At 41.7% G+C, this 24,134-nt stretch overlaps 4 protein-coding genes across 6 annotated transcripts in view; 3 read left to right on the forward strand and 1 right to left on the reverse strand.

Annotated features, from left to right (window-relative positions):
• LOC147651514 (maestro heat-like repeat-containing protein family member 7) overlaps window positions 1-24,134 on the forward strand; it is a 98,474-nt gene that overhangs the window by 61,552 nt on the left and 12,788 nt on the right. The window lies entirely within an intron of this gene.
• LOC147651517 (uncharacterized) lies at window positions 119-23,751 on the forward strand. Its single transcript, XM_086841924.1, is given in 14 exon segments — window positions 119-1,523; window positions 2,351-2,433; window positions 3,691-3,800; window positions 3,891-4,019; window positions 4,186-4,296; window positions 5,376-5,471; window positions 5,716-5,877; window positions 7,348-7,369; window positions 7,609-7,697; window positions 14,570-14,775; window positions 15,288-15,434; window positions 15,704-15,848; window positions 16,060-16,176; window positions 23,640-23,751. Coding segments are annotated over 14 exon segments (1,530 nt in total). The 5' UTR covers window positions 119-1,428; the 3' UTR covers window positions 23,658-23,751.
• On the forward strand, window positions 8,107-14,779 carry LOC147651518 (coiled-coil domain-containing protein 180-like). 3 transcript variants are annotated; one of them, XM_086842890.1, is made up of 9 exons: window positions 8,136-8,249; window positions 8,906-9,079; window positions 9,595-9,710; window positions 10,478-10,634; window positions 11,749-11,981; window positions 12,582-12,799; window positions 13,315-13,490; window positions 14,236-14,478; window positions 14,580-14,779. In XM_086842890.1, exons 5-8 carry the CDS (start codon window positions 11,859-11,861, stop codon window positions 14,304-14,306), a joined length of 588 nt encoding a protein of 195 aa, XP_086699016.1. In that variant the 5' UTR covers window positions 8,136-8,249; window positions 8,906-9,079; window positions 9,595-9,710; window positions 10,478-10,634; window positions 11,749-11,858; the 3' UTR covers window positions 14,307-14,478; window positions 14,580-14,779. The 3 variants fall into 3 exon arrangements, with proteins under 3 accessions (XP_086699015.1, XP_086699017.1, XP_086699016.1); XM_086842889.1 differs by lacking the exons at window positions 12,582-12,799; window positions 13,315-13,490; window positions 14,236-14,478; window positions 14,580-14,779 and having other exon boundaries at window positions 8,107-8,249; window positions 11,749-11,898; XM_086842891.1 differs by lacking the exons at window positions 11,749-11,981; window positions 12,582-12,799; window positions 13,315-13,490; window positions 14,236-14,478; window positions 14,580-14,779 and having other exon boundaries at window positions 8,107-8,249; window positions 10,490-10,711.
• Window positions 16,448-24,134, reverse strand: part of LOC147651519 (endogenous retrovirus group K member 6 Gag polyprotein-like) — a 222,124-nt gene continuing 214,437 nt past the window's right edge. The window contains exon 3 of the mRNA XM_086842884.1: window positions 16,448-16,566. The gene's annotated coding sequence lies outside the window, so the exon portion shown is untranslated. The remainder of the gene's footprint in view (window positions 16,567-24,134) is intronic.

Raw genomic sequence — 24,134 nt, forward strand, 5'->3', positions numbered from 1 at the left:
GCGAGCGCGTCCGAGCGGGACCGCCTGAGGGCCCCTGGGGGGCGGAGAGAGACCCGGGAGCGACAGCCGGGAGCGACACCCGGAGCGACACCCGGGAGCGACACCCGGAGCGACAGCCGGGAGCGACACCCGTGGGGCCTGGCAGGGGAGCGGTAGGCGTGGAGTTTCACCGTTCGGAGTCTCCGGGAGGCTACGAAGCTGCTGTGAAGGCTGGTGCTCCTTTGCTTTAGGAGAAGCTGAGAGAGCTGGGGGTGTTCAGTCTGGAGAAGAGAAGGCTCCAGGGAGACCTTAGAGTCCCTTGCAGTGCCTACAGAGACTCCAAGAGAGCTGGAGAGGGTCTTTGGAAACGGGCCCGGAGTGGCAGGACAAGTGGGAATGGCTTCAAACTGCCAAAGGGTGGGGATAGATGGGAGCTTGGAAAGGAATTCTTCCCTGTGTGGGTGCTGAGGCCCTGGCACAGATTGTTCAGAAAGGCTGTGGCATCCCTGGGAGTGTCCAAGGCCAGGCTGGATAGGGCTTGGAGCAACGGGGGATAGTCCAAGGTGTCCTGCCCATGCCAGGCAGTTGTAAGATGATCTATCTTTAGGGTCCTTTCCAGCCCAAACCATTCTGGGATTCTGGGATTCAAGGAAGGCCCTTTTCCAAGTGAAGTGTTGTATCTCCTCTTGGCTCCCAGCTTGTAGTTGCCAGTTCTGGAAGCAGGCGCGGCCAGTCAGCTGCGATGAGCCATGTGTTCTCAATAGGACGAGTGTGACATGTTCACAGAGAGATCTGTAAACAGATCTTCAAGGCCCAGGTGAAAAAAGCAGAGGATTGAGTAAAAGCCAAAGGAGTTTGTTGTGTTACTCAGTTTGCTGGCTGTTGAAATGATCCCAGGTCATTTTCAACATTTCTGGTTTTGGCTTTTTTTAGGAAAAAATGGATGTGTTATCTCCAGCATATGCTCTCCAGTGAATCTACATGTGTTCCCATCTCTTTGTTGTCTATCAGGTTATATTAACTAAAGGCAGAATCATAACAGAGTAGTAAAACGTTTAGAGGCATAATTAGCCAAATACAGGCATTTTTAACTCTGCTGTTAACTTTGGTAACTGTAAGCAAGGCAGCACAATCCAGTTACTCCACTTTTCCTCTCTAAGCAAAAGATTATCCTTTTTTTTTTTTTCTCATTTTGAAGATAGCCTTAGATGAAAGTGGTTATGCATGTGGTGTGTAGGGTTCATTATTTTACTTTTCTCTTCTGCTGTCTTTGCCCTGCTGTTTTTATTAATTATTTTGTCGCTGCTCTCCATTCAGTAGGTTTGAAGGAATTCTAATTGTTGAGATTATGTTTCTTTAAAGGCTCACTTAGCCCACCTTTTGGATAAAGGAAAAAAGACAAGATTCTCTAAGAAGAGTAAAAAGTACACTTTAAATAGGCATTCAGAAATGTCTGCTGATGCCATGCCATTACCATGTAATCAGCAGAAATGTGTTGGTGAAACACCCATCAGTGACTTCACAAAAAAGCCACAGTCAGACAGGTAAAGAACAGAAGCATAAAACCCCAATGATATGTTCATAACTAGAGGGATGAAATTGACAGATTTTCAGTGGGAATTAGGAACTACTGAATTCTTGGTCATAGAACTAACGACTTGTAATAGACTGTCTCCTTGCCAAGTGTAAATTTAGTATAATGAACTGCTTGCTGCCCATTGAAGTGCAGGCTAACAGACCAATATTTGCAATAGAAGGCATATCGTATGGCTTTCCTTTTAAAAAGAAGTTGTCTTTGCTCATAGCAATCTAGATATATACCTAGTCAGAAACATATTTTTTAGGCTGTATTTCCAAGTAAATGGCTTACATGATGATGCTGTAAGATAATGTGACGAACAAGAATGAAGATAATACAACCATTCTTTTTTATCCTAAGCCAGCTGCTGAATAATGATACAGGGATTCTCACTGACCCCAAGGAAAAACCCAGTGCCCAAGCTGTTGGGAAAAGCACTTGGGCAGATAAAGGCTATTTCCACGTTTCTTGCTGGTGTCTCCTAAAGAGTTCACAGTTTTTTACCTGTTAGAACTGTTCTGTATGTCTCTGTAGTTTACACATTCTAAATCTAACATGTATTGCTTTAATGCCATCTTAATAGATTTTAAGCTGGCATCTACCATCCAGGCTTCAATTTGTCTCAGAAGAAGCAACATTGATTCTTTAAATTATATTCTTGAAAGTTGGGATGATATTTATGATCACTTTAATGTTACATTTTGCCAATTAAAGTGAATTATACTATTATGTTAGTCCCTCTTCTGGTGCATTAATGGTACAAATTGAAGCTTTATTCACTTTCTGTTTCAGACAACCTACACCTTTTTCAGAAGCATTGGGAAATGTAGATGCAAGTTCAGCTGAGAAAGTCAGAGGCCTGCCTGATGTAGTTGGTAAAACTGGTTTCTCTTAATGTCATCTATTTTAAGTTGCATTCACAGGAGACATGGTACATGTAACAGTTTTAGCTGAACAAGGTATGAAATTGTGCTGGTTTGAAAGAAAATCAGCAGGAGAAATTAACCCCACACAAATACCTTGTGAGAGATTTTGAATTGGAGTTACAATTGAATAGAAAGATTACAGTAAATGCAATGGTACAGAAAAACATTTAAAACACAAAGTCAGAGTACAGCCTGGCACCCTTGTGGTCAGGGTTGCAGTGGTTGCAGTCCTGCCAGAAGCAGTGGTCTTGTGAAAGTTTGGGTCCTCCTCTGGATGTCCAGTGGTGGTGGTGGTGTCCCAAGTGCCCAAGTGCCCAGATTATATCCATGAGGTTCAGGTGGTACATCCCCCAGGGCAGGGAGGTTCACAATGGAATGATGGAATCCCTTGAATCTAGAATATTTTTGGAGTCCTTGATCAGCTGCCCATTCTGCTAGTACATATTCAGTTCATTATGGCCCATTGGCAGACATGACCCTCACTGGATGGGTGGTGCTACTGCTTCCCCAGCTGAAGGAAGGATAAAGAAACACTATCTCACCCTGCAGGGTCTGCCTCTTCTCATTTTAACATCCAGCTTGTATCCTGGGGGGTCAGGTATGCACTGAAAATGATCTATCATTAACAGCTCATCACAAAATGAGGTAGAGGGGAATAGAATACACAGTTTGGTTACAGCCACATTGGCACATTTTTCTCCTGCAAGACAACAAAAATCAGGCTCAGAAATGGCCTGACAAATTTTGATGATTTGAAGCTTAAGAGGCCTCATCTTCAAATTTTTGTTTCAAAGTTTTGATGGTTTGATGATTTTGAAGATGAAGAGTCTTCTAATAGGAAAAAAAAGCAGTTGTGAAATTGTCAATCACAGGTCATGTTTAGCATTATAAATTCCAGTTTTGATGTAATCAAATCTCATTCCTGAAATGTTGCAATTTTTTTACATCATAGCTGAGCTAATAGTTCCATGTTATTATCCTTCTGAAAAACAGAAGTTAATAAAGGAAATTTTAAAATACACTCTAGTATTTTGTATTTTTACCTCCATTTGCTAAGACTGCACTTCCCAAGGAAAGATGTTGCACACTGTGAGAACTGCACAGACTACAGCAGTTACAGTGTAGATTGAGGGATTTATTGTTCACGCATCCCATATTCTGCAGCAACAGTTCCAGGCTATAGAATCCTCATTTCTTTCTCTGCAGTTCCTGAGGAAGCAGGCAGTGGTACATGGAAGTACCTGGCAGAACGGCGGCAAAAGCGTCACGATCGAGCAGTGACCGAAATGCAGCAGGAGCTGGACGGCATTGGCAGGGTAAAGCAGGATCTTTTAATGCAGAGTCTTGAGTGCTCTTCTAAGGTCAAGGCCCAATATTGAAATGATTACACTGACCTACCGTTTTAGGAGATGGAAGCCTCTGTTTGGAAGATTCAGGAATTCCTTCAGCTTAAAGTGATGAAATCAGATGAAAAGAGTAAACTTCTGTTTGAAAAGATTGCATCTGACATGGCTTTGGAAGGTTTCTCATTGGAAGTAAGGCAGCTCAGAGCATTGGCTCAACTTCAGTTACTTGTACCTGCTCTATGTAATGTCTTCTTATGGTTCACTGAAGTCCTAAATTATTGGGTTTTTTCCGTTTATATTTTTTTCTTATATATATTCACTTTTCAATGAGATTGAGAGTAGATTTTTATTGCAGGGTTTGGAAGAATTGTGGAATATGATCCATGAAGAATCCTCCAACAGAAAAAAGTGGATTAGGGCAGTGGACGAATCCCTGAAGGAGATTGAAAGGAGTCGAGCTGTTAAAGTGAGCTGCAGTCTCAATAACTGTTGCTTAAGCATAAGATTGTTATTTGCTGATACCATGCTGGATGCAGAGCAGGAGTAGCTTGTTTCCACAGGAGTCAGAGGCCTGCCAGTAGTTCTGTTATGTGGTGATTGCTTTCTTTTCACTAATAAACTCATTTATTTTCACTCATTTTACACCCACATAATCAGGAAAAGCTACTTTTTTCCTAGTTTTAAGGTGTTTCTTTCTTTCACGATTACGGATACTACAGGTGCAAGGAATATGTGAGCTGCTTTTATTTTCCTGGAGACTTGTGTAGGTCAAACTTTCATCTGGTCTCTTATTTTTTTGGGGAACATAGCTATTCTGCAGCTGAGAAGGAGCATAGACATGAGCTAGCTTGATTTTAGTTTGTGTTGGCTGGGTGTCAGTAGCAAATGTGTTGCAGTTTTGTAGTATCCAGCCTAACCTGTCAAAGTCATTGGACATCATAGGAAACGTTTGGATAAAAAAATTGATAGACTCTGGAAGAGCTTGCTGCACTGTCCTTGTAGGCAAAGAAAAACTGTTCCATCAGTGCCTATTCCTCCTCTCTTTGTAATTCAGGTATGGTGAGTAAGTCTGAGAGTATCACCAGTAACCTTTCTGTTGGATTAGTTGCAACAAATGGCAGAGATGAACACATTTGCTTTAATTCTGTGTTCACTTAAAACAGACGCTGGTGGATTCCCTTCAGATATTTGAAGGGAAGCTGGTTTGATTTTTAAATTCATATTGCAGCCTGTCTGCAGAGCACTCAATTATCACAATTAAAGAGAAGTCAGCTGAGTAGTAGCAAAGTGGAATGTTTTCATTACTATTTTTATGAATTAATGAAAAAATCAGTCTTTAAGATAGCTAAGAGTAATATTTTAAAATTTACTTCTCAGTCTGTGTCATCCAATTAACTTAAATTCATTTTAATTTATTTAATTGATTAATTAATTTAATTCATTTTAATGGAAAAATTGTCTCATTCCTGTAGTTTTTTGACTTTGAAAATTGATATTTGAGTTACACTTTTTGTTGTTGATTTTCTTTATTATTTTATTGCACAGATAGCAGATGTACTGTCCAAGTAGACCTTGAAACTGGAAGAAATTTCTTTCTTCTTGGCAGCTGATGTTCACCAGCTCATTAACAATAAGGCCATGGTAAATGTTTTACCTGGGGCAAGATATCAGTCTGAATATTCCTAGAATGTCTTTTTTTTCCCCAACTGAAATGCATTTTTTCTGCCTATCAATCACTGAAATATAGAAGAGATTTCGACTTGGCAGGGTATCCATTATCATTTGTGTCCTTTTTTTCCCCTCATTTTCTGTAGAAGAGACAATTTTTTTGGTTTTTGCATGTTGTATAATGCTTCTACTCCGGGTTTTATTTTTTAACACACAGAATATAAACAGAGTACTGCTGGGTAATGAGAGGGCAACTGCCAAGCTGCTCTTTAATCTAATGAAATCAGAGCTTGAGAAAGACAAATTGCATCAACTGAAATGGCAAGAGAGAGTCAAGGTCTGGAAGCTCATCCAAAAGAACTGCATAGTTCAGTTTCAGGTCAGAAATTTTGCAGTCTTATTTTGGACAATGAATAACGCAAAGTGACTAGTTTCTATAAAAGTAATACTTTATCATTTTTTCTTTATACATATCACATATGATGTCACATATATCATGTTTCCATTATACATATCTTTTTTCCATCCTGCAGAGAATTTACGGCAAGTGAAGAAATACAGAATCCCCCAACTGTGAAAACAGAAATGGAAAATATGATAAAGAAGCAGATTGTACTTAGTGAACAGAGACTGAGAGTTTTGCAGCACATTGGGTATGGCAGAAGAGGGTGTAGCATAAAGGGAAACAATTCTTTCTGGAGTTAATGAGGGACTTGGCTACACAATGCACTTTGCTTCCTGTCAGTGTGTGATTGTTAAATTCAGCAATAAGGCAGGGTCTAAACCTATTTTTGTACAGCTCTTTTTAATGGAAAAAAATGCACTCTTGATTTTCACTGCACCAGCTACACTAAATAGGTGGTGATCAAGGGCTAAAAATGCAGGAACGCAAAAGTGAATCTTACTGACGTTTGAAATGGGGTAGGAATGGGTGGAGAACTAGAAGTTGGTATGTCAAGACATTTTTTCTCTGTGGGATTTTATTTGTGTAATAAATTAAGAGAGGAGTCTGCATAGAAATCCAACACTGCTGTGTTTGAATATCCATCCTGAACACAAGAAGCATTTTTGGGTGTAATGTATTGCAATATTTACAGGGAGTTTTTTTACAGTGTATGTAGGAACAATTACATTCCTACATGCAGGAATTACACTTAGTTCCTTGTCAGGCAGTAAATAGTTGGCCTCAAACAACAACAGTCTCTTTGGTTTATTTTCATTGCCAAAATGGCTTTAAATAAAATAATGCACAGTAGTATGGATACTCTGATTCATAATTTTATATTTTAAGTACTGACTGATTTGTATTTTAAGATACCTGACTCTTGTTTCCTACTTTGATAGCACCTTGTTGCCTCCAAAACATACACAATCTGACATAATAAATGAATGGTACAGAACTCTGGAGAATTTAAACAGGAGTATTGGTAAGTTGAGAAATGATAAAACCAGTTTGGAATTCAAGCAATCCTTTCTTTTTCCCCAGGCAACAATGAGGCAGACAGTTGCTGTGAAAGTGCATGTTTGCTCAATTCTTTATTCTGTATGTTCCCACTTAGGTTCTCTGTTGCTTTGAGCTGGCTACTAGGAAGACCCAAAGAAGCTGCCTGTGACATCACTTTCCTTTGGCCAGTGCAAACACTTACTCATGGTGAGATCTAGCAGAAACTGGCTTGTTAGAATTAATCTGGGGGAAATAGAAGGTTAATTTTGACATGGATCAGTTCTCAATCCTAAAAAAATCCTCCTTTTGAACTCTCAGAGAAGAAGAGGGGAAATATTGCAGATAATTCCTTTCTCCAAGTCCTGTAGTATGCCTTCCCTCTGTGTCTGCTTTCTCTTGCTGCAGAGCACAGTGAGCTTTGTAGCCTGTATGGTAGCATGGAGGTTGGTAGCAATTGTAAATAACTTGCTACTTTGAAGCATAATTAGAAACAGCTGTGTATTAAGGTGTCTCTTTTGATTGGTTGGTGGTGTCACAGTGGTGTGCAGACACTGCTGGCATCTGTCCCTGTGCTGAGATTCAGCACAGGGCTGCTGTCATGTTTCCTTTTCACACTGCACTGTGAAGTACAGGAATGTTGACCGTGGTCTGTTCCATATCATTCAGACACACCTAATGTGGAGTGCATGGAGAAAATGTGCATCCAGTATGAGCTGGTCCAGGACAAATGTCAGGAAAAAGTGCAGGTCTGCAAGGTGAGTGTCAACTTTGGGTGTGGAAGTGATGGTACGATATGTCATTACAGTAAAATATGTTTGAGGATCCGCCAAACATTGAGATAACAAGTTTTTAACCTCTTACTCTGTTCAAAAGGTACTTGAAATGTGTAAAAGCTCTAACAAATGCCAGTAATGAAGGGGGTGCTGTCCTGCATTTACCTGGAGGATGCAAGGACCCTCAGCCTTTGTGCTAAATCCATCTTATCTTGGCAAAGGAATTCCACCTCTCTGCCTCAGTTTCTCCCTTTGTATCCAACTGAATTGTTTTGTTTACTAACGGAATGTGGGCTCTAGGAGGTTGAATCTTCCCTCTGTCCATTACAAGCAAATAAACACTAAGTTTAGCCATCTTCTCTGAAAGCCATGCAGTATTTCTTATATGCATGTGAATAATTTGCTATTCTTTTCACTTAGATGACCCTGTTGGATATTTGCACAGTAGAAGATGTTGAAATTGTGCATTCCAACATGCTCCAGATGACTGAGAAACTAAAACATAGGTTTGAAGAACAACTGGAGCACATGAATGTGCGTCTATTACATTTATTTTTATCACTCCTTGGGATTAGTCCTTTCTTCCTGTGCTCCCACCTGCAATGCCTTCTGCATTGTAGGCTATTGATGTCACATTAGAAAGAGGTCCACAGTGTGACTAAGCACTACAAAGAAGCAAAGTTTGGTGTGGAAAAGCTTCCTGTGGAAGAATTCATAATTATTGTGTTTATTATTTGTAATATAAATATATTGTATTTTTATTATAATTTATATCTGAAATGCATATGATAGAGATGAATGACGTATGGCCCACCCAGTCTGCCTTATGACAGAGGAATATATTTAAATGATCTCCCAAATGTCTTCCAATCTGATCTTTTGTGATTCTATATATAAAATGACTGGGCAGTTGTTCCTGATGTGATAAATTGTAGAATGTGATTTGGTGCTTTATGATGCCAGAATAAGCAGAAGTTTTGATACTCTCAGCTTGTACTACAAAAATCCACATTCTTACCCAGTTTACTTGGATTTTTCATTTTTTTTAACTCTCCAAATAGAAGACACCATGTTGAATACCAGTCATGTAATTCCAGGCAGCCTTTTATCACGTTACATATCCTCTTACTCATTCATTTCACCTTCCAGCAGTTTAAAAAGAACTTGTTCTCTTGAATGTTTTTCTTTAGAGTGATTTTAAGGAGATGGCTAAATGGCATGAGCAGCATTGTGAAGGCTTGTACAACTATGTTCAGGATGCCATGGCTCTCTGGGATGTCCATCAGCTCCAACTGTCCCAGCAGGATGATGTACTTGAGAAGAAAGTAGATGAATGCAGATGGGAACAGGATAACATAATTCAGGTATAAACATAAAAACAAGGGTGTGCTGTAAAGAAAGGACTTCTTAATGCAAAGAACCCTCTGGAATTCAAAATAGCTGCTATAAAATTAAGAACATAATATCTGACTTTTGTATTGGAATTTCTACTTTTCAGTTTCATTCAGTCAAGTGCATTTTTGCTAACTCCTTGATTCACACTGAATGGACAGTCCTGTCTTCTTCTTGATAGGGCAACAGTGTTAAGGATCACTGCTGCTTTCTGTATAAAGTGGCTGCAAGTTGCTATTATGGGATGTCGTGCAGGTATAGTCTGGTTGGATGCAAAGTTCTCATAGTTACAACAGCCAGCTTGGGATAGCAATGTCAGAGGTGTTCATTATCTAGGCAGATCTTCATGGGTGATGAGTTTTGCTAAGGTAGCTTCCCTTATTGGTGTAGAATATATGTACATAATTAACTTATTTGAATCCTAAATAGTAATGGAGATTTTAGTATCTACTAAACCATTATTACTAGCTTTTTCATGTGGCCTTAGATGATGAAAGATAATCTGGATACAAGTTTGGAAAAAATGAAGATGGCAAGCTGTGAAGAAGAGCTGAAGGAATATTTGGAGAAAGCCCTTTCCTCTTTAGATCAAATTAGAACTAGGTATGAGTTTTGTATTGTAAACTTAAAAAGTAAAGCATATTTTAACGCTGGTTGTACTACTTAGGTCTTGTTTATGCTATTGTGTGAAGGTATGGAAAAAGACTGCTTTTAACTTCATGTAAGAATATAAAATAATGTACATATTGAACAAGGTTAAGGCAAATAATACCCACCGTTTAGGAATGGGACAAAGGGAGACTGCTATCATTCCAAAACCACACTCATTTGAGCAGTTAAAAGAAAGTCAGAGGTAACAGACCAAGTGAAAATACAAGTCCAGATTGCAGAAATGGAATGTAACCTATCTGAACATATACATAAATTCCCCATAATTATCTTTGTTTAGGAGACAAAGCAAATGCAAATGTAAATGAAAACAAGTGTGAACATTGATTTTTCTTGAATCAAGATGTAGCTTTATTTTCAAGTAAAAGGAAGATGAACCAGAAAGGCTCAGTCGCAGCTGAGCACAGTGCAGAACTAACATGGAAGACAATATTTTAACATCTTTTATGTAAGCAGTGTTTGTATGGTTCCCCATCCAAAAGGAAGGATGTAAAAGGCTTTACTATAAATATTTCTTAACTTTTGTGCATTTATTTATTTGTAATGAACTAATCTCTAACAAGCCAGAATGTGATTGTATTCAGTGTAAACAGGTCAATGGCAACATTTAGCCTAAAGGTTTTATGAGACTGATCAGAAGGTCAGATTTAGATTTAAAGGCACTGTAATCATACTGAATTTTATTTCTATACATACTTGAGTCTCTTCAACAGTGACCTTAAATTGGACAGGAATGAGACACTCAAGCAAATTGTAATGGATGAAGTAATGGCTTACCCAAAAGCTATTTTGTGGGAATTGATTTCTTATAGTATATCCATCAGCCAGCATTTTAGTGTGAAGGAAATCTCCAAACAGGTAAAAAGAAAATATCTACTGGTTTAGAACCTTATTAGTGTATTCATTTTTCACTTTAGAGAAAATTTACCTTTAAAATCCAGATTATATATTGTTTCAGCCATTGAATAAAATGCTTTTGGTAGAGATAGCAGAGGGAAAACAAAACATTTCTCAGTCCCGCTTTTAACTCTGTCCTTGTTACAAACGGCATTTTAGCAAATCCATTTGCCTTTTGAACAAAGAACTACAAGGTAATAGACTTAAAATAATCTATTTGAGTGTTACAGGTTCTTTAGATAGTAAGTGATCTATTCAAGACTATCATATCTTACTGAAATAGAAACATTTTGAGAAGGAATATGGGTTTCTTATAAGCAAATCCATATTTTAAAACAGTGTGGCAGGTATTTTTTGTTGTTGTTTTGGTTTTCAAACTTGCAAGGCACGATAGACTCCACAGTTCAAGATCAAAATAATACCTCAACAGTCCAAACAGGTATTTCTGCTTACTTGTTTTTCAATTTCTATTTCTTTGGACTGTAACCAGTAGAAGTCTGCTTTAATTGTAAGTAACTAGTTGAGGCTTCAGAAGCTGAACAAACAGTGGAGCAGCAAGCTGAGAGCATTGTGCAAGGAGAGCAAAATCAGAGTATCCTGAGTTGGAAGGGAATTACAGGGATCATGAAAGTCCAGCTCTTGGCTTTGCACAGACATCCCAACAATCCCAACGTGTGCATCCCTGAGAGCATTGTCCAAATGTTTCTGGAGCTCTGGCAGCCTTGGGGCTGTGCCCATTCCCTGGGCAGCCTGTTCAGTGCCTACCACCCACTGAGGGAAGAACCTTTTCCTAGTACCTAGTCTAATCCTCCCCTGGCACAGCTCCAGGCATTCCCTTGGGTCCTGTCCCTGGTCACACCGAGCAGAAATTAAAGTTGCCCCTCTATTGCCTTTGAGAGGAGCTGCAGCCCCCAGTGAGGTGTGACCTCAGTCTCCTCTCTCCAGCTGAGCCAAATGCCCTCAGCCACTTGTATGGTTTCCCCTCCAGAGCCTTCACTATCTCTGTGTCCCTCCTTTGGACTTCTCTAGCAGCTTTAGGTCTTTCTAACATTGTGGCATCCAAAATTACCCCCAGGGCTCAAAGCAAGGACATCCCAGCCCAGAGCAGAGCAGGACAATGGCCTCTCTCAACTGGTGCCAGAAGATAGGGACAGTTGTCAAAAATCAGCTGGAGAAACAAACTTAATGGAGAAACAGGTGATCTTGGCACAGGAAATTGCAGAAACAGAGGAAGAAGAAGATGAGGAGAGTGTTCCTCATAAAAGTGAAGAAAATGAGCATGCAGAACAGGGACTAAGTATTATGCAGGTAAGTGAGCAAGAGAATACATTTGAAAGTGAAGGCAGTCTTGACCAAAATAAGGAGGAATAGGAAGTCTTTTTGCTGAGAATGAATAGAAAGTCGTTTTTTGCTTAGTTTGTATACAAAGCACCCAGGGCTCTAGATCCTTTTATGGGAAAATGGAGAGTATAAAACAGTTCACAACCATTCTTTTTGATAATTTTTCATAATTTTTTTTCTAATCTGTCTTTCATCACAGTGTTCTCAGCCTGTAGTGAATGATTTAAGCGAAGTATTTGTACCTACGTATTAGTTTTTCAGTTTCCATGAATTAATACCATAACGAAAAAGTTTTCAAACATTGTTGACTCTGCCTATGTCTTGTTGGCATATATATAAATAAATATATAAATATATAAATATATAAATATATAAATATATAAATATATAAATATATAAATATATAAATATATAAATATATAAATATTGCCAGCACTGTGTAAATGTCCAAATTAAGAATGAGAACATTATTCTAAATATCCTTAGGATTCCTAGACTAGCTGGTGCGCTGTTAATTCTATGCTGATACCTTTAAAAGTAACGTGATAATTTCCCACTGTTTCCCAGTCAGCATCCAAGAGCAGTGAGGCAGAAAGTGCTGAAATTGCCACGGAGATTTTCTCCACTGCTAGTGGAAACACTTTTACTGTTCTTGGAGTTGAAGAGGCAGGAAAGACTGACATCACAGAGAGTTACCTTACAAGTTTCGAAAAAGAAGAATCCCTTCCTATGTATCTGAAATATGTACTTCTCACAGAAGCCATGTTTGTCAAGCTGAAGGAAAGGTAAGTAGAAAACAAATTCTGTTCTTTCCCTTTATGTAACACACAAATTTCAGCTGCTTAGAAGAAACATTAGACTACAGAGGAAAAGTTATCTAATTAGTGTTGTATAATTAGATATTTATATTGTTAGCTATTTAATTATAAAATTAATTGTACAATTATTACATTAATCCACTTTTGAAATTCATACAAATACGAGAAAATGTTTATATTGCTTTGTATCCATGGCTGTCAAAGTGCCATAAAAACATTTACCTTTACAGAATATTCATCATTTAAGGAAAATTATTTAGTGAGACAAGTAATTTGCCCAAATCCCCTGCAAAGCCTTGAAGGTAAAATGCCTGGTACTCAGTAGTATGCAGCTAGCTCAAAAATTCTACCAGTACTATGCAAATGGTACTGAAACCATACCTTCCTATAGCCAGAAGTTAAATTCTTAGAAATTATGTATTTAATAAATTCTTACTTATTATTTGCTGTTCCTCACCATAATATTTCTTTTTCAACCATAGGATTCGCCTCTGCTTTTTTGAGCACTTGGAGAAATGGTTTGCAGAATCCTTGTCAAACTCCTATGTCTTTGTAGCTGCCAAGAAAGAGGAGCTGAATTCAAAACTTCTGCTGCATCTTAAGTTGCATCAAGGAAAGCAGGAGGATATACAGACAAAAATCTACAATGTTCGAGCTGGTATTGACTTTTTTTTTTGTATTCTGAGCATCGCATGTGTTCCTAACATGATGGTCCTAAGTGGGCCAAAATCTGTTTCAGCACTAGTTGACTTAGTAGTAGAAGACAATAGAAAGCAGTTGGCTGTCAAGAATTCCCAGTATATTATGTTACTTACATATTTTTAAAATGATATTTCTTTTCTAGAGCTCTTCCTGGTTTGTGCTGTGTTATTTTTGGAGAAATAGACAGTAGTGCCTTGATTAACAACTGGATTGCAGAAGATACTGAACATTCTATTGTCAATGTTTGTGAATTCTCATCCACCTTGAAATTATTTAACAAGAGTCTGTGCTGTACAAAAAATATTTTAAAAGTATTGCAGGAAAAGAAATTAGCAAGTTGGGAGAGCCAAAATGTCAGGGCCAAGCTTCTGAAAACATGAGAGGGAGGATTTAACTCTGTGAAATGTCATTGAGCAGCTACAGAGCATCGTCTAACTAAAACTCTTTTTGCATAGGAAGTGTCAAGTTTTTATGGTGAGAAAAAGGGATTTTAGACAGGTTTCTTGGTCTTTAACACATAAGGAAAAAAATTCTGCTTTTGGAGAGCAGGCAAATAATTTTTCAATTTCCCTTTTTCTGCAAAGAGGACAGGTGCTTCTTCTGGCAGCTTTCTTCAGGTGGTTGCCTGGCTCTTGATTTATCCAGCTATCATTCTGGAAGAGAGACTAAAACTGATTTTTTTCCTTCCCTCACAAAACTAGGAAAAGTGGATGATTTTCCATTAAAAAATATGGCCATTGGTTTTGTTACGAGACTGAGAACAGAGAGATAAATGGAGATGTCAGCAATGACCAAAACTAAAGGAAAAAGAATGCTTGGAGCAGACAAGAGACACATGTGGTTTGAATGGATTAGGAGCTGTTAAGGATCTGTGTCTTACACAGAAGAAAAGTCAAAGAAACCAAATGGAATGTATTTAATTTGTATATTTCAGCTACTATGAGGTATGGCTTTGTTTTATTTTGCTGCTGCTGCTGCTGGTCACAGGTTGACTGGGCATAGTGATAGTTCACAGTAAACAGGGAATAATGTTCCTGTTGTAAAGTTCCTTTCTTCTCAGAGGAACTGTCACTTCACAAAGAGCATCTTGAGCGCCACTGTGCAGTACTGGCAGAAGGCCTGGAAAAGGAGAGAGCTGAATTCCTCAGATTCTCAGACCAGCTAAATAACCTCAACACACACTTCAATTGCCGAGTCAGTCACTTGGAGTTTGAGTTGCTCCACGCTCCTGTGACTGAGCAGTAAGTGTGCCACTGCTGTTGCTGTGAATCTCCCTAGTTAAATACTCCTGATTTCTGTCTGAGGTGTTTATGGTTTGCATTCTGAACCTGTTCTTTCATATGTTATTGCTCTTCAATGAAGACTACTTGATAAAACTTGAAAACATGTAAAGAATTTCATTCTCTTGCCCTGAAGAAATTAAAATCAGGACTGAACACCTGGAAATTTTCATCTGACAGTCTTTAAGTAGAAAAGATGTTTCATTGGTTTAGATTTTATCCAGTTTACTGAACATGCACTGTAAGAGCAGCTGACTAATTGTTTTTGAAGAAAAAGATGCAATAGTATCAGCTGTTGCTGATACCTTCCATGGGTTCATCCAAACCATCCCAACTTGGGGAGCTGCTTTGAGAGTCATAAATCACTTCTGAGTCCTCAGATTTGCTCATGTCTTTACAGCCAGCAGTTGTTGAATCATTGTGTTGTGTTCCTTTTCAGACATCTTTCCTTATCTTTTATTATTTGCTGTTAGGTCAGCTTCTTCCAGCAACAATCTGGAATCAGAGCTCCAGAACCACCTGGAGTCAGTCAGGGTTACTGTGAGAAGTTACCAGCAGCACTTGGAGGAAGCTTTAGGAAAATTAAGAGATTCAAATGTGGATTTTCTCAAAAGTTGCAGGTATATAGATTTCATAGAAGTGTTGTTTATAAATGGTGACCGAGTTCTGGGAATCAGCGTTTGTTGAATAGGCAGAAGAGTAAAAGTAAATTTTATTTTGTTATTCATCTAGGTTCCCATTTAAAAAAATAAATGCATCTTGTTAAACCACAATTATTATGCTGTTTTCATCACATTTGTGTTGATATATATGTTTCAGGGCTGTTGAGCTGAAACAGTCTTGGGGAAAAAGATGACTCACAGCCAATTGTTTTTATGTTTGCTTTCAGATTATTTTCAGAGGTCGGTAACTTTTCTTCTGAGGAGGTAAAGTTTTTCAGCAAGTGTCTTCAGAAAGAAAGTAAAGAAATTGACTCCTTTGAAAGTTCAATCAAAACAGATGTGGAGCAAATAAAATCGAGCTGCTTGGAGCAGGTATGCAGAATTACATTATTTCAAATTATGTTTTCTGTTGACATATTTGATGGGATTTGCAGTCAGCCTGCTTTCAGATTAGAACTGTAAATCTGTTCTGTTTGGCAATTACATGATGGAAAAAATTAGTAAAAATGGCAAGGTCTATCACTTCAGTTTTAAAAAGTGAAAAATTATCTTGTTCTGTCTTTTGTTTCTGACATTCTTAAAGGCTACAGAACTTTTCAAGCAGTCTCAAAAAAGGTTTGCTTCTCTCTCTCTGATTCGAGCCTTTATGAGGAAGGTCCCTCAATCTTTGAGGAGGTTACGACAGCAAATCAAATCAGAGGTACAAACAGAAACATCAGAACTTTGCTTAAATTCGTTATAATAATTTTCTTTTTTATACCTTTGAGGAGATTTTGGCTGAATTCATAGTGGACAAATATTACATTATTTTTATGTTGATTTCAAACCTGTTTTCTATCTATCTGCTATTTTCAGCAGTCACTATCTGCTGAAAAGCTTATTTTTAATAGTGCTGACACTGTGCTGGCATGCTATGGCCTTGCAGCACATTGAGTGTATACATGTCGGAGAAGGGAGACGCAGACACCAGATGGTCGTCAAGCAAATCTCGTTTATTGATCATTACACTCGTGTTTAAATACATGATTTAATTAGCTCATACATATTGCAAAAGTATAGCTCATCATTGGTTATTCTGCTATCTATGTCACTACGGTACATAGCTATGTGCTTCTGCATTCTTGCGGTTAACAGACCGTCCCTGGTTCTTCTTTCTCGTTCTGTTTGCCACATTCTTGTTCTCCTCCCCATATCTCAAGGGCAATCCGTCCTTGAGACTGCCTCTGCACTAGTGGTGTTTTATCTCTAGCAAGTTTGTACAGTCATGGCCTTTCTCGCCTAACCATTCTGCCACAAAAGTCTCCACACTTCCCCCGTTTTCTTTTTGGATTGTGTAAGAGCGCCGAGAAGATGTTCTGAGGTATTCCATATGGTAAGGTCAATGGGCAAGTCAATATCGCGACGGGAAACAAAACCTACTTCTATACACTGGAGAATATCTTTGATTGCTTTGTTCTGTTGAGGGGAAATCGTGACAGGCGAACTGGGATCTGTTCCCTTCAACAGTGGGCGAAGGCAGTTTAGTAAGGTGTTTGGGATGCCAACTATGGGTTTCAACCATTGAAGATCACCAAGTAGGCGTTGCGCGTCATTTAAAGTGACAATTTTTGTTGAGAGCTGCAGTTTTTGTGGACGCACAATTTGATTGGTAATAGTCCATCCCAGGTACTTCCAAGGTGCGGTCTGTTGTATTTTTTCTTTTTTGGTCTGCTGTTTAAGTCCATTGTGAGCATGGCTATCCCTGATGATCCAAATCCTTGATTATTCCGAGGGCCTTGCATCAATGTTTGAATGCCTTTGGTTGTTTGTGGCAGTGGTATAAATTGGGCAATGCGTTGACCGGCTTCAACAGTAATTGGAGGGTAGAGCGTATATGCCATAATTTGTATCTCTCCGGTATAGTCCGCATCTATGACTCCAGGTAAAACAAATAGGCCCATCACAGAAATCGAGGAGCGCCCCAATAAAAGTCCTCCATATACTTGTCCCCTAATCTTTATTGGGCTGTAAACTCCCGTAGGAATTCGAACAGGGTGCGTTGTCATCAGCGTTGTTTTCACTGCTGCTGCCAAGTCAAGTCCCAAGCTCCCGGCAGTGGCTGGTTGTAGACACGAGGTGGCGCTGACGTCGCGGCAGCAACTTGTGTCTGAGCGCGGCTGCCATTCGCGCTCCGCCGTGAGTTTCCCGAACGCCGGCGGCAGGCAGAAGAGTTGTGCGTGTTGCTTTGACAATTTTGGCACCAGACCCCAGTCGCGCGGCATTGTCGCCTCATGTGCCCTCCTCCTCCACAGCGGTAGCATTTCATGGAAGGGGGCTTCTGGGTCGCAGCCGCGGTTGCCGCTGCTGGAGCGCGGAGCGGAGCAAGAGCAGCTAACACTTGTGTCTGTGTACTTTCTGCCTGTTTCTGTAACCCCTCTCCTAATGCTTTAATGGCATTCACTAGGAATGCTTGTTGCCCTGTTGGTTGTAATGCCATTTTTTCTAAGGCTTCCTCAATCGTCCAATTAGCCCCCAGGGTCAACAGAACTCTTTTAGTAGTCTCGTTACTATTCTGCAAGGCACACTGTTTAAGCAAAGCCCCTCGCATATACTCAGGGACCCCTGCTCGTTCTATAGCGGTAGCAGCCTTATCAACAAAGTCTCCAAAAGACTCCTCTCTCCCTTGTTTGATTCCCATATACATGGGAATTCCTGAACTATCTTTCACCTGACTGATAGCAACTCTAACCAGACGCATAGCTTCCCTAACTTTGTCTGGTCCGGAAATCATCTGAGCCTCGGTTCTTCTATAATTTCCTAATCCCATCATCTCTTCCACTGTAATTCCCTGTAACGGATCACCGGGTCCTCTTTGAACTCCAACCGACTCTTGAACTAAAGCTTGCCAATGTGCGTTAAACAGCAGCTGCTGATGTTGAGTAAACATCAGTTTCACAATGCTTCTACAGTCATTGACAGTTAGCAAATGCGTATCAAATATGTAGTCTATCATTTGTTTAGCTGGTTCACTCTTAAATCCAAATTGACTCACTGTCTGTCGCAGCTGAGCTAACAACTTCTAATCAAGAGGTGTATAGGTCCCTAACTGAACAGCTTGTCCTTGTTGGTTTACCCCCGGGGTGTAAACTACAGGCAGAGCCCACGTCCTCGCCGCCTCCACGGTGACTTCATCCCCACTCTCTAGCCCATGCTTAGCCAATGCGTTCCATGCTTCTCCCCTCTGTCTAGCCATTTCCTCCCACAGGTCACTCTCTGCCCCAGGGACAGGATCTGGCTCTGGCAGAGATTGTGAACTACGCATTCCAGGCTTAACAGATTGGGCTGAAGGGTCCTTAATATCAGAGGTGGCTACGACAGGCACTTCAGCGTCCTCTGTGGACTCATTGAGAGGGGGTGCCGAGGGCCAAGCACAATCATCTGTGCCCAAACTGCTAGAAGCAGGTATAATTACTTGGGAGACACTTGGTGCTAAAGGTTCATGATCTCCATACCGTGCATTCCTTTTATAGGCTTCTACTGCTTGCTGAGCCGCTCTTTTTTCTGCCTGATGTTTCAATAGAGTATTATGCACAACTCGCCAAATTTTTCCTAACTTTATTGCTGTTTTATCTTCTTCTAAGACTGCTTCACACAACACATCTCCTAACTTACGCCACTCACTCAATTCATGTACCGTGTGCGGGTTGGAAAAACAACCCTTCGCGTGACCCCATGCTAGCAATCCCGGTACGTCTTTTCTAGGATTTATGTCTCTAACCCCCAGCTTATCTAATAACCCCAAAAATAAATCATATGCTGCTTGCCTGTCCATTTTTGTTGTCAGCGCTGTTGCACCTCTCCGGCTCCGGCAGCACGTATGGCTCAAGACCACCGATGTAGTCCTTGAGGGTGCTTTCCCTTCGTCGTTTAGCACCGACCCGGGTGCCTCAGGTCCCAACACTACTTCACCGACCGTGGCGTGTTCTCTCCCCCGCTTTTTTCTCAGCAGGGGGTCGTCGTCGGGGTCGCCATTTGTCGGAGAAGGGAGACGCAGACACCAGGTGGTCGTCAAGCAAATCTCCTTTATTGATCATTACACTCGTGTCTAAATACATGATTTAATTAGCTCATACATATTGCAAAAGTATAGCTCATCATTGGTTATTCTGCTATCTACATTACTGCAGTACATAGCTATGTGCTTCTGCATTCTTGCGGTTACCAGACCGTCCCTGGTTCTTCTTTCTCGTTCTGTCTACCACATTCTTGTTCTCCTCCCCATATCTCAAGGGCAATCCGTCCTTGAGACTGCCTCTGCACTAGTGGTGTTTTATCTCTAGCAAGTTTGTACAGTCATGGCCTTTCTCGCTTAACCATTCTGCCACAAAAGTCTCCACAGCCAGGAGGTGTGGGGAGACAATCCTGATGCACAGGACGTGCTCCAGGAAGAGCCCTGCGGCTGAAGGGGTCAGTAAGAGACAGCCAAGGCAGCTGGAGGGAGAATCAAACTGTGCTGCTCCCCCAGGGAAAGCACTTCACTCACGGCCAGGAGGGCTGGCAAACACAGGCTGGGCTTGGGGTCTCCTGCAGCTGGGAAAAACCTTTCCTTGGAGCAGGCAGACTCCAGCCCTGCTCACCTGTGGCTCGGAGCTGGGAGGTTGTGATGTGCTGCTGGTGCTGGGAATCAGCTGGGAAGAGTGGGGCACCCTGCACCTCAGCAGATGTGACCAGAGGTGCCCAAACCCTTCACTGGTGTCCTCCTGTGTGCCTGAGGAGTGCTTGACAGACCTCAGCTTAGCCAGAAGTGGCTCATGGCCCTGCTGGGATGGATCTCTAAAGTTTAGATAGGTGGCAGGGGGTTCAGTATTTCCAGGGCCCTCTAGGCAGTACTGAATGTGACAAGCTAAAACTCCATTTTCATGCCTCAGTTACTCCACTTGTGCCCTTTCTCTCATCATTCCTGGTTGTTTTGAAGACTCCCTTGTTCTGTTTTTAGCTGTGGATCTTTTTCCAGAGACAGGAACAGGGAGAAAATGTGTGGGATTTTTGGTGGTGGTAGGTTTTTTAGCCTTTTGTAATAGAAATAAACTTGTCTGACTCTGCGCATGGTCATTTACCTGGGCAGGGATGGCACCAGCCCCCAGAGAGCCCATTTGTGCTGGTGTTGCTCTGCAGCCCCTGATTCCTGGTGGGATCTGTTCAGCCAGAGCAGTTCAGCACGTCCTGTTCCACCTGGGGACACCTCTCCGTGTCAGTGCTGTGAGGAGGAGGAGGAGGAGGAGGCTGCAAGGAGCAGAAGAGCAGCTGTGACCTGCAGGGAGGCACAGGGTGAGGGGCAGGAACACAGATGGATACTCCAAGGCCCAGGAAAAGGGGATGTGCTGGTGCTGAAAGAGAAGGGAGCAGTTTGGGTGAACCCAGACAAGATCCTGCAGCCTCTGGCCCTGGCTTCTCCCAGGGCTGGGCTGGCATCTTGGGGACAACCCTGGGCTTGGTTTGGTGCCATGGAACCCTCAAAACTCTTCATTCTCAGTCCCCAAACTCTTCAGGCCTGCAATTATCCTGTTAGATTAAGTCAAATCATCCTCTCTGTCCATGAAGGTCCATTTTTGCTGCTGACCCCATCCCCCAGCACAAAATGGTTCTGTTTTCATGCTCTGTCTAATTTGTAATTTTCATGGGTGTTTGAGCAGCCACTTCCACCTTTCTGGGTGCAGTGTGGAGTGCTGGAAGTCAGGAATGCCAGTGTGTATAACATTGTTAATTTTAGGCATTTCTCTAATCACTGCCTGCCTTTGCTGCTGCCGCCCCTCCAGAACCACAGCAAAAACATCTCTCAACATCCCTAAAGAGCAAACAAGATTTAAATTGTGCTTTGAATTCAGATATGTTCTCCTTCCAACACTCAGAGTGGCAGGGAAAGGGCTGATGAAACCCTGCAGCCACCCCTGCCACGTCCAGCCTCTTTCCTGGTGCTTCCTCAGTGTGTTGATCTGTGAGCTGCCAAATGTGGAGCAAGATTTGGGTGTAATCCTGATGGAAACCCCCAGCAATAACCAACTTTGGGGGTTTTACTGCTGCTTTGACACAGATGCTCAAACTGAAGCTGTGTCCTGTCCATGCCAACCCCCAGCTTATTCCAAGCTGCAGACTTACTTGGGAATCTTTGCCTTGGATTTGGCCCCTTGCTGCCTTCAGTGAATGAATCCCTTTGTGTGCTGGGTTCAGCTTCCAGCTGAAGCTGAGGCAGTTCCTGGGAGCAATTTGAATTATTTTTTATTTTGGCCACGACAGTGGAGAGAGGTGGTGACCCCAGAGGGCAGCAGGACTAATTTGGAGGTTGGAGAGAGCTCAGTGGTGTCCCCACAGCCCCCAGGAGCTCATGGGGACTGAGGGAGGTTGGGTGGGGAGAGGAAATCTGCATCATCCAACTTTGTGTACCTCCAGTGTCTGAGCAAGTTATTCACGCTTTCTTTGGAGCTGAGAGAGAGACACTGATTTTTCTGGAGTGCCATTCACCAGCCTGGGTTTCAATATCTGAAATGAGTGAGAATGGGTGTCCTGGAAAAGCCTTTTTTTAAAACATGGAACCTGCAAAAGCTGGCTTGGACAGAGCAGTTAACTACAAGAGTAGTTAATATCTAAATTCAGGCAACTTTAAATGTTTCTTCCCTGCCCAGGTATTTCCACGCAGCTAAGGCAGACCCAAGCTCGCTGCTCTTTCCAGTTCTCTTTCCTCTGCCCCCAAACACGATGTGAAACACTGCTTTAGAATGTTTTACCCTGTAAAACAACATATTGCACTGTTCCCTGTTCACTTTCAATTTTATGCAACTTTCTCTGCTGGAATAGGCTCAGTGATCCCAGGAAATAATTGGTGAGCTTGTTAGACTAATGGGATTTTTTATTTTCAAGGCTATAGATCAAACAAGTATGCCTGAAAATTCATTATACATGCAGTGAGCACAAAATAATTATTCCTTCCCATGGAAGTGCCGGAGGAGAGACTGTGATAAGGTGGAGCTTTAAAAAAACCTGCTTGATTTATCATTTGAGGCAAAGTTCCTGTGAGATGCACGAATTCAGTATTGAGTGACAGTCACCTGGCTGGCCAGGGGGCAGGGGACAGCCTGGAAAGGATTTTGACTTTGCTTTTTTGACTTTATTTTTGGTCTGGAGCTAAGCAGCCCCTGAGTTGTGCTCGTCCTTTTCAGCAAACAGCCCCAGGTGTTGTTTGGAACAGCAGAATTTTGTGTTGCTCCCAGGTGGTGAAAAAGGGATGGTTTCCCACCTCCCTCTTCTCCAGGGCTTTGGTTTTCCATCTCCTTCCCCTCTGGGGAAGCCAAGGAAATCTCAGCCAGGAGAGAGGATTTGTTCAGTCCTGCAGGTGGACACGTGAGAAAGGGGATGTCAGCTGTGGAGGATCTAGGCCAGAATAAAATGCTGGATATTGACTGAGATGTGGGCTGTGCTGCCCCATGTTCAGCCTCACCATCCCGAGCATTTTGGGTCTGAATTGCAGTGTCTGGGGTTGTCCTGGTTTGGGGCTGCTGGGATCTTGCCCACGAGCTCAGCCTGAGCAGTTCCATCAGTTGTGTCGCACGAGGAACCAGGAGGAGATGCTGGCAAGGGAACTGGAGCTCCTTCCCTGTGGGGACAGGCTGGGAAAGCTGAACCTGGAGAAGAGAAGGTTGTGAGGAGACCTCAGAGCTCCTTCCCAGGGTGTGAAGGGGCTGCAGGGAAGTGGGAGAGTGACCCTTCCTCAGGAGCTGCAGTGACAGGACAAGGGGGAATGGGATCAAACTGAAAGAGGGGAAATTTAAGTCAGAAATACACAAGAAATTCTCCCCTGTGAGGGTGGGCAGGCCCTGGCACAGGGTGCCCAGAGCAGCTGGGGCTGCCCCTGGATCCCTGGAAGTGCCCAAGGCCAGGCTGGACAGGGTTTGGAGCAGCCTGGGATAGTGGGAGGTGTCCCTGCCCATGGCTGGGGGAGGAATGAGATGATCTATAAGGACCCTTCCAACCCAACCCATTCGGGGGGGGAATTTTACCTTCAGTGTATTTGCAAATTGCAATTTATTTTTGCATCTTTGTTTGAAAATTAATTTGTCTTAAAGATATTTTGTGTGTTTCTTGAGTTGTCCACATATTGCTGCTCTTCAATCAAGTATTTTCCATTTGCAGAGCTGGCCAAAGAATTAATTGTTCACTGAGAAGTTCCATAGAAAACCCCTTTATAAAAAAGCACAAGTGGATACTGTCTTTGTGGGGAAAATTGGTGAATGTTTGGGATATGACAGGAGAGAGAAAAAAGGAAAAGAAGCAAAGACAAGTCATAAAAAGGATCAAAAACGCAAGCTGTGACATCTTGGAGAGAAAAATGCTTGCTATACCTTGGAAAACCTCGAAAACAAATCTCCAACATAACTTAAAAATAGTTCTTCTCGTTCTGCAGGCACAAAGACTAATTGGAAGTGACACCATTTAAGAATGTCACTTCCAGTCTGTCTCATTGCCCTGGTGTTTGTGCCTCCCATCCTGTGCTGGGCTGGGATCGCTCCGTGAGCAGGGAGAGGGAATTTTGTCCCTCAGAAGAGACTGGGCTTGGTGGCCAGCTCCTTCTGGGCAAGCAGCTCCTGATCCCCATGGATGCACCCACAAGTGCAGGGATCTGGACTT

The sequence above is a fragment of the Cyanistes caeruleus genome, chromosome 9 (genome assembly GCF_971803275.1).
Source record: "Cyanistes caeruleus chromosome 9, bCyaCae1.hap1.1, whole genome shotgun sequence".
In the NCBI taxonomy this organism is placed as follows: Eukaryota; Metazoa; Chordata; class Aves; order Passeriformes; family Paridae; genus Cyanistes; species Cyanistes caeruleus.

What these genes read in the sequence shown, in the direction of transcription:
- LOC147651518 (XM_086842889.1), top strand. Translation starts at nt 8,136, where the DNA reads ATGACCCTGTTGGATATTTGCACAGTAGAAGATGTTGAAATTGTGCAT. An exon ending in AACAACTGGAGCACATGAAT is followed by an intron (nt 8,250 to 8,905) that starts GTGCGTCTATTA and finishes GTTTTTCTTTAG; the next exon opens with AGTGATTTTAAGGAGATGGC. An exon ending in AACAGGATAACATAATTCAG is followed by an intron (nt 9,080 to 9,594) that starts GTATAAACATAA and finishes ATGTGGCCTTAG; the next exon opens with ATGATGAAAGATAATCTGGA.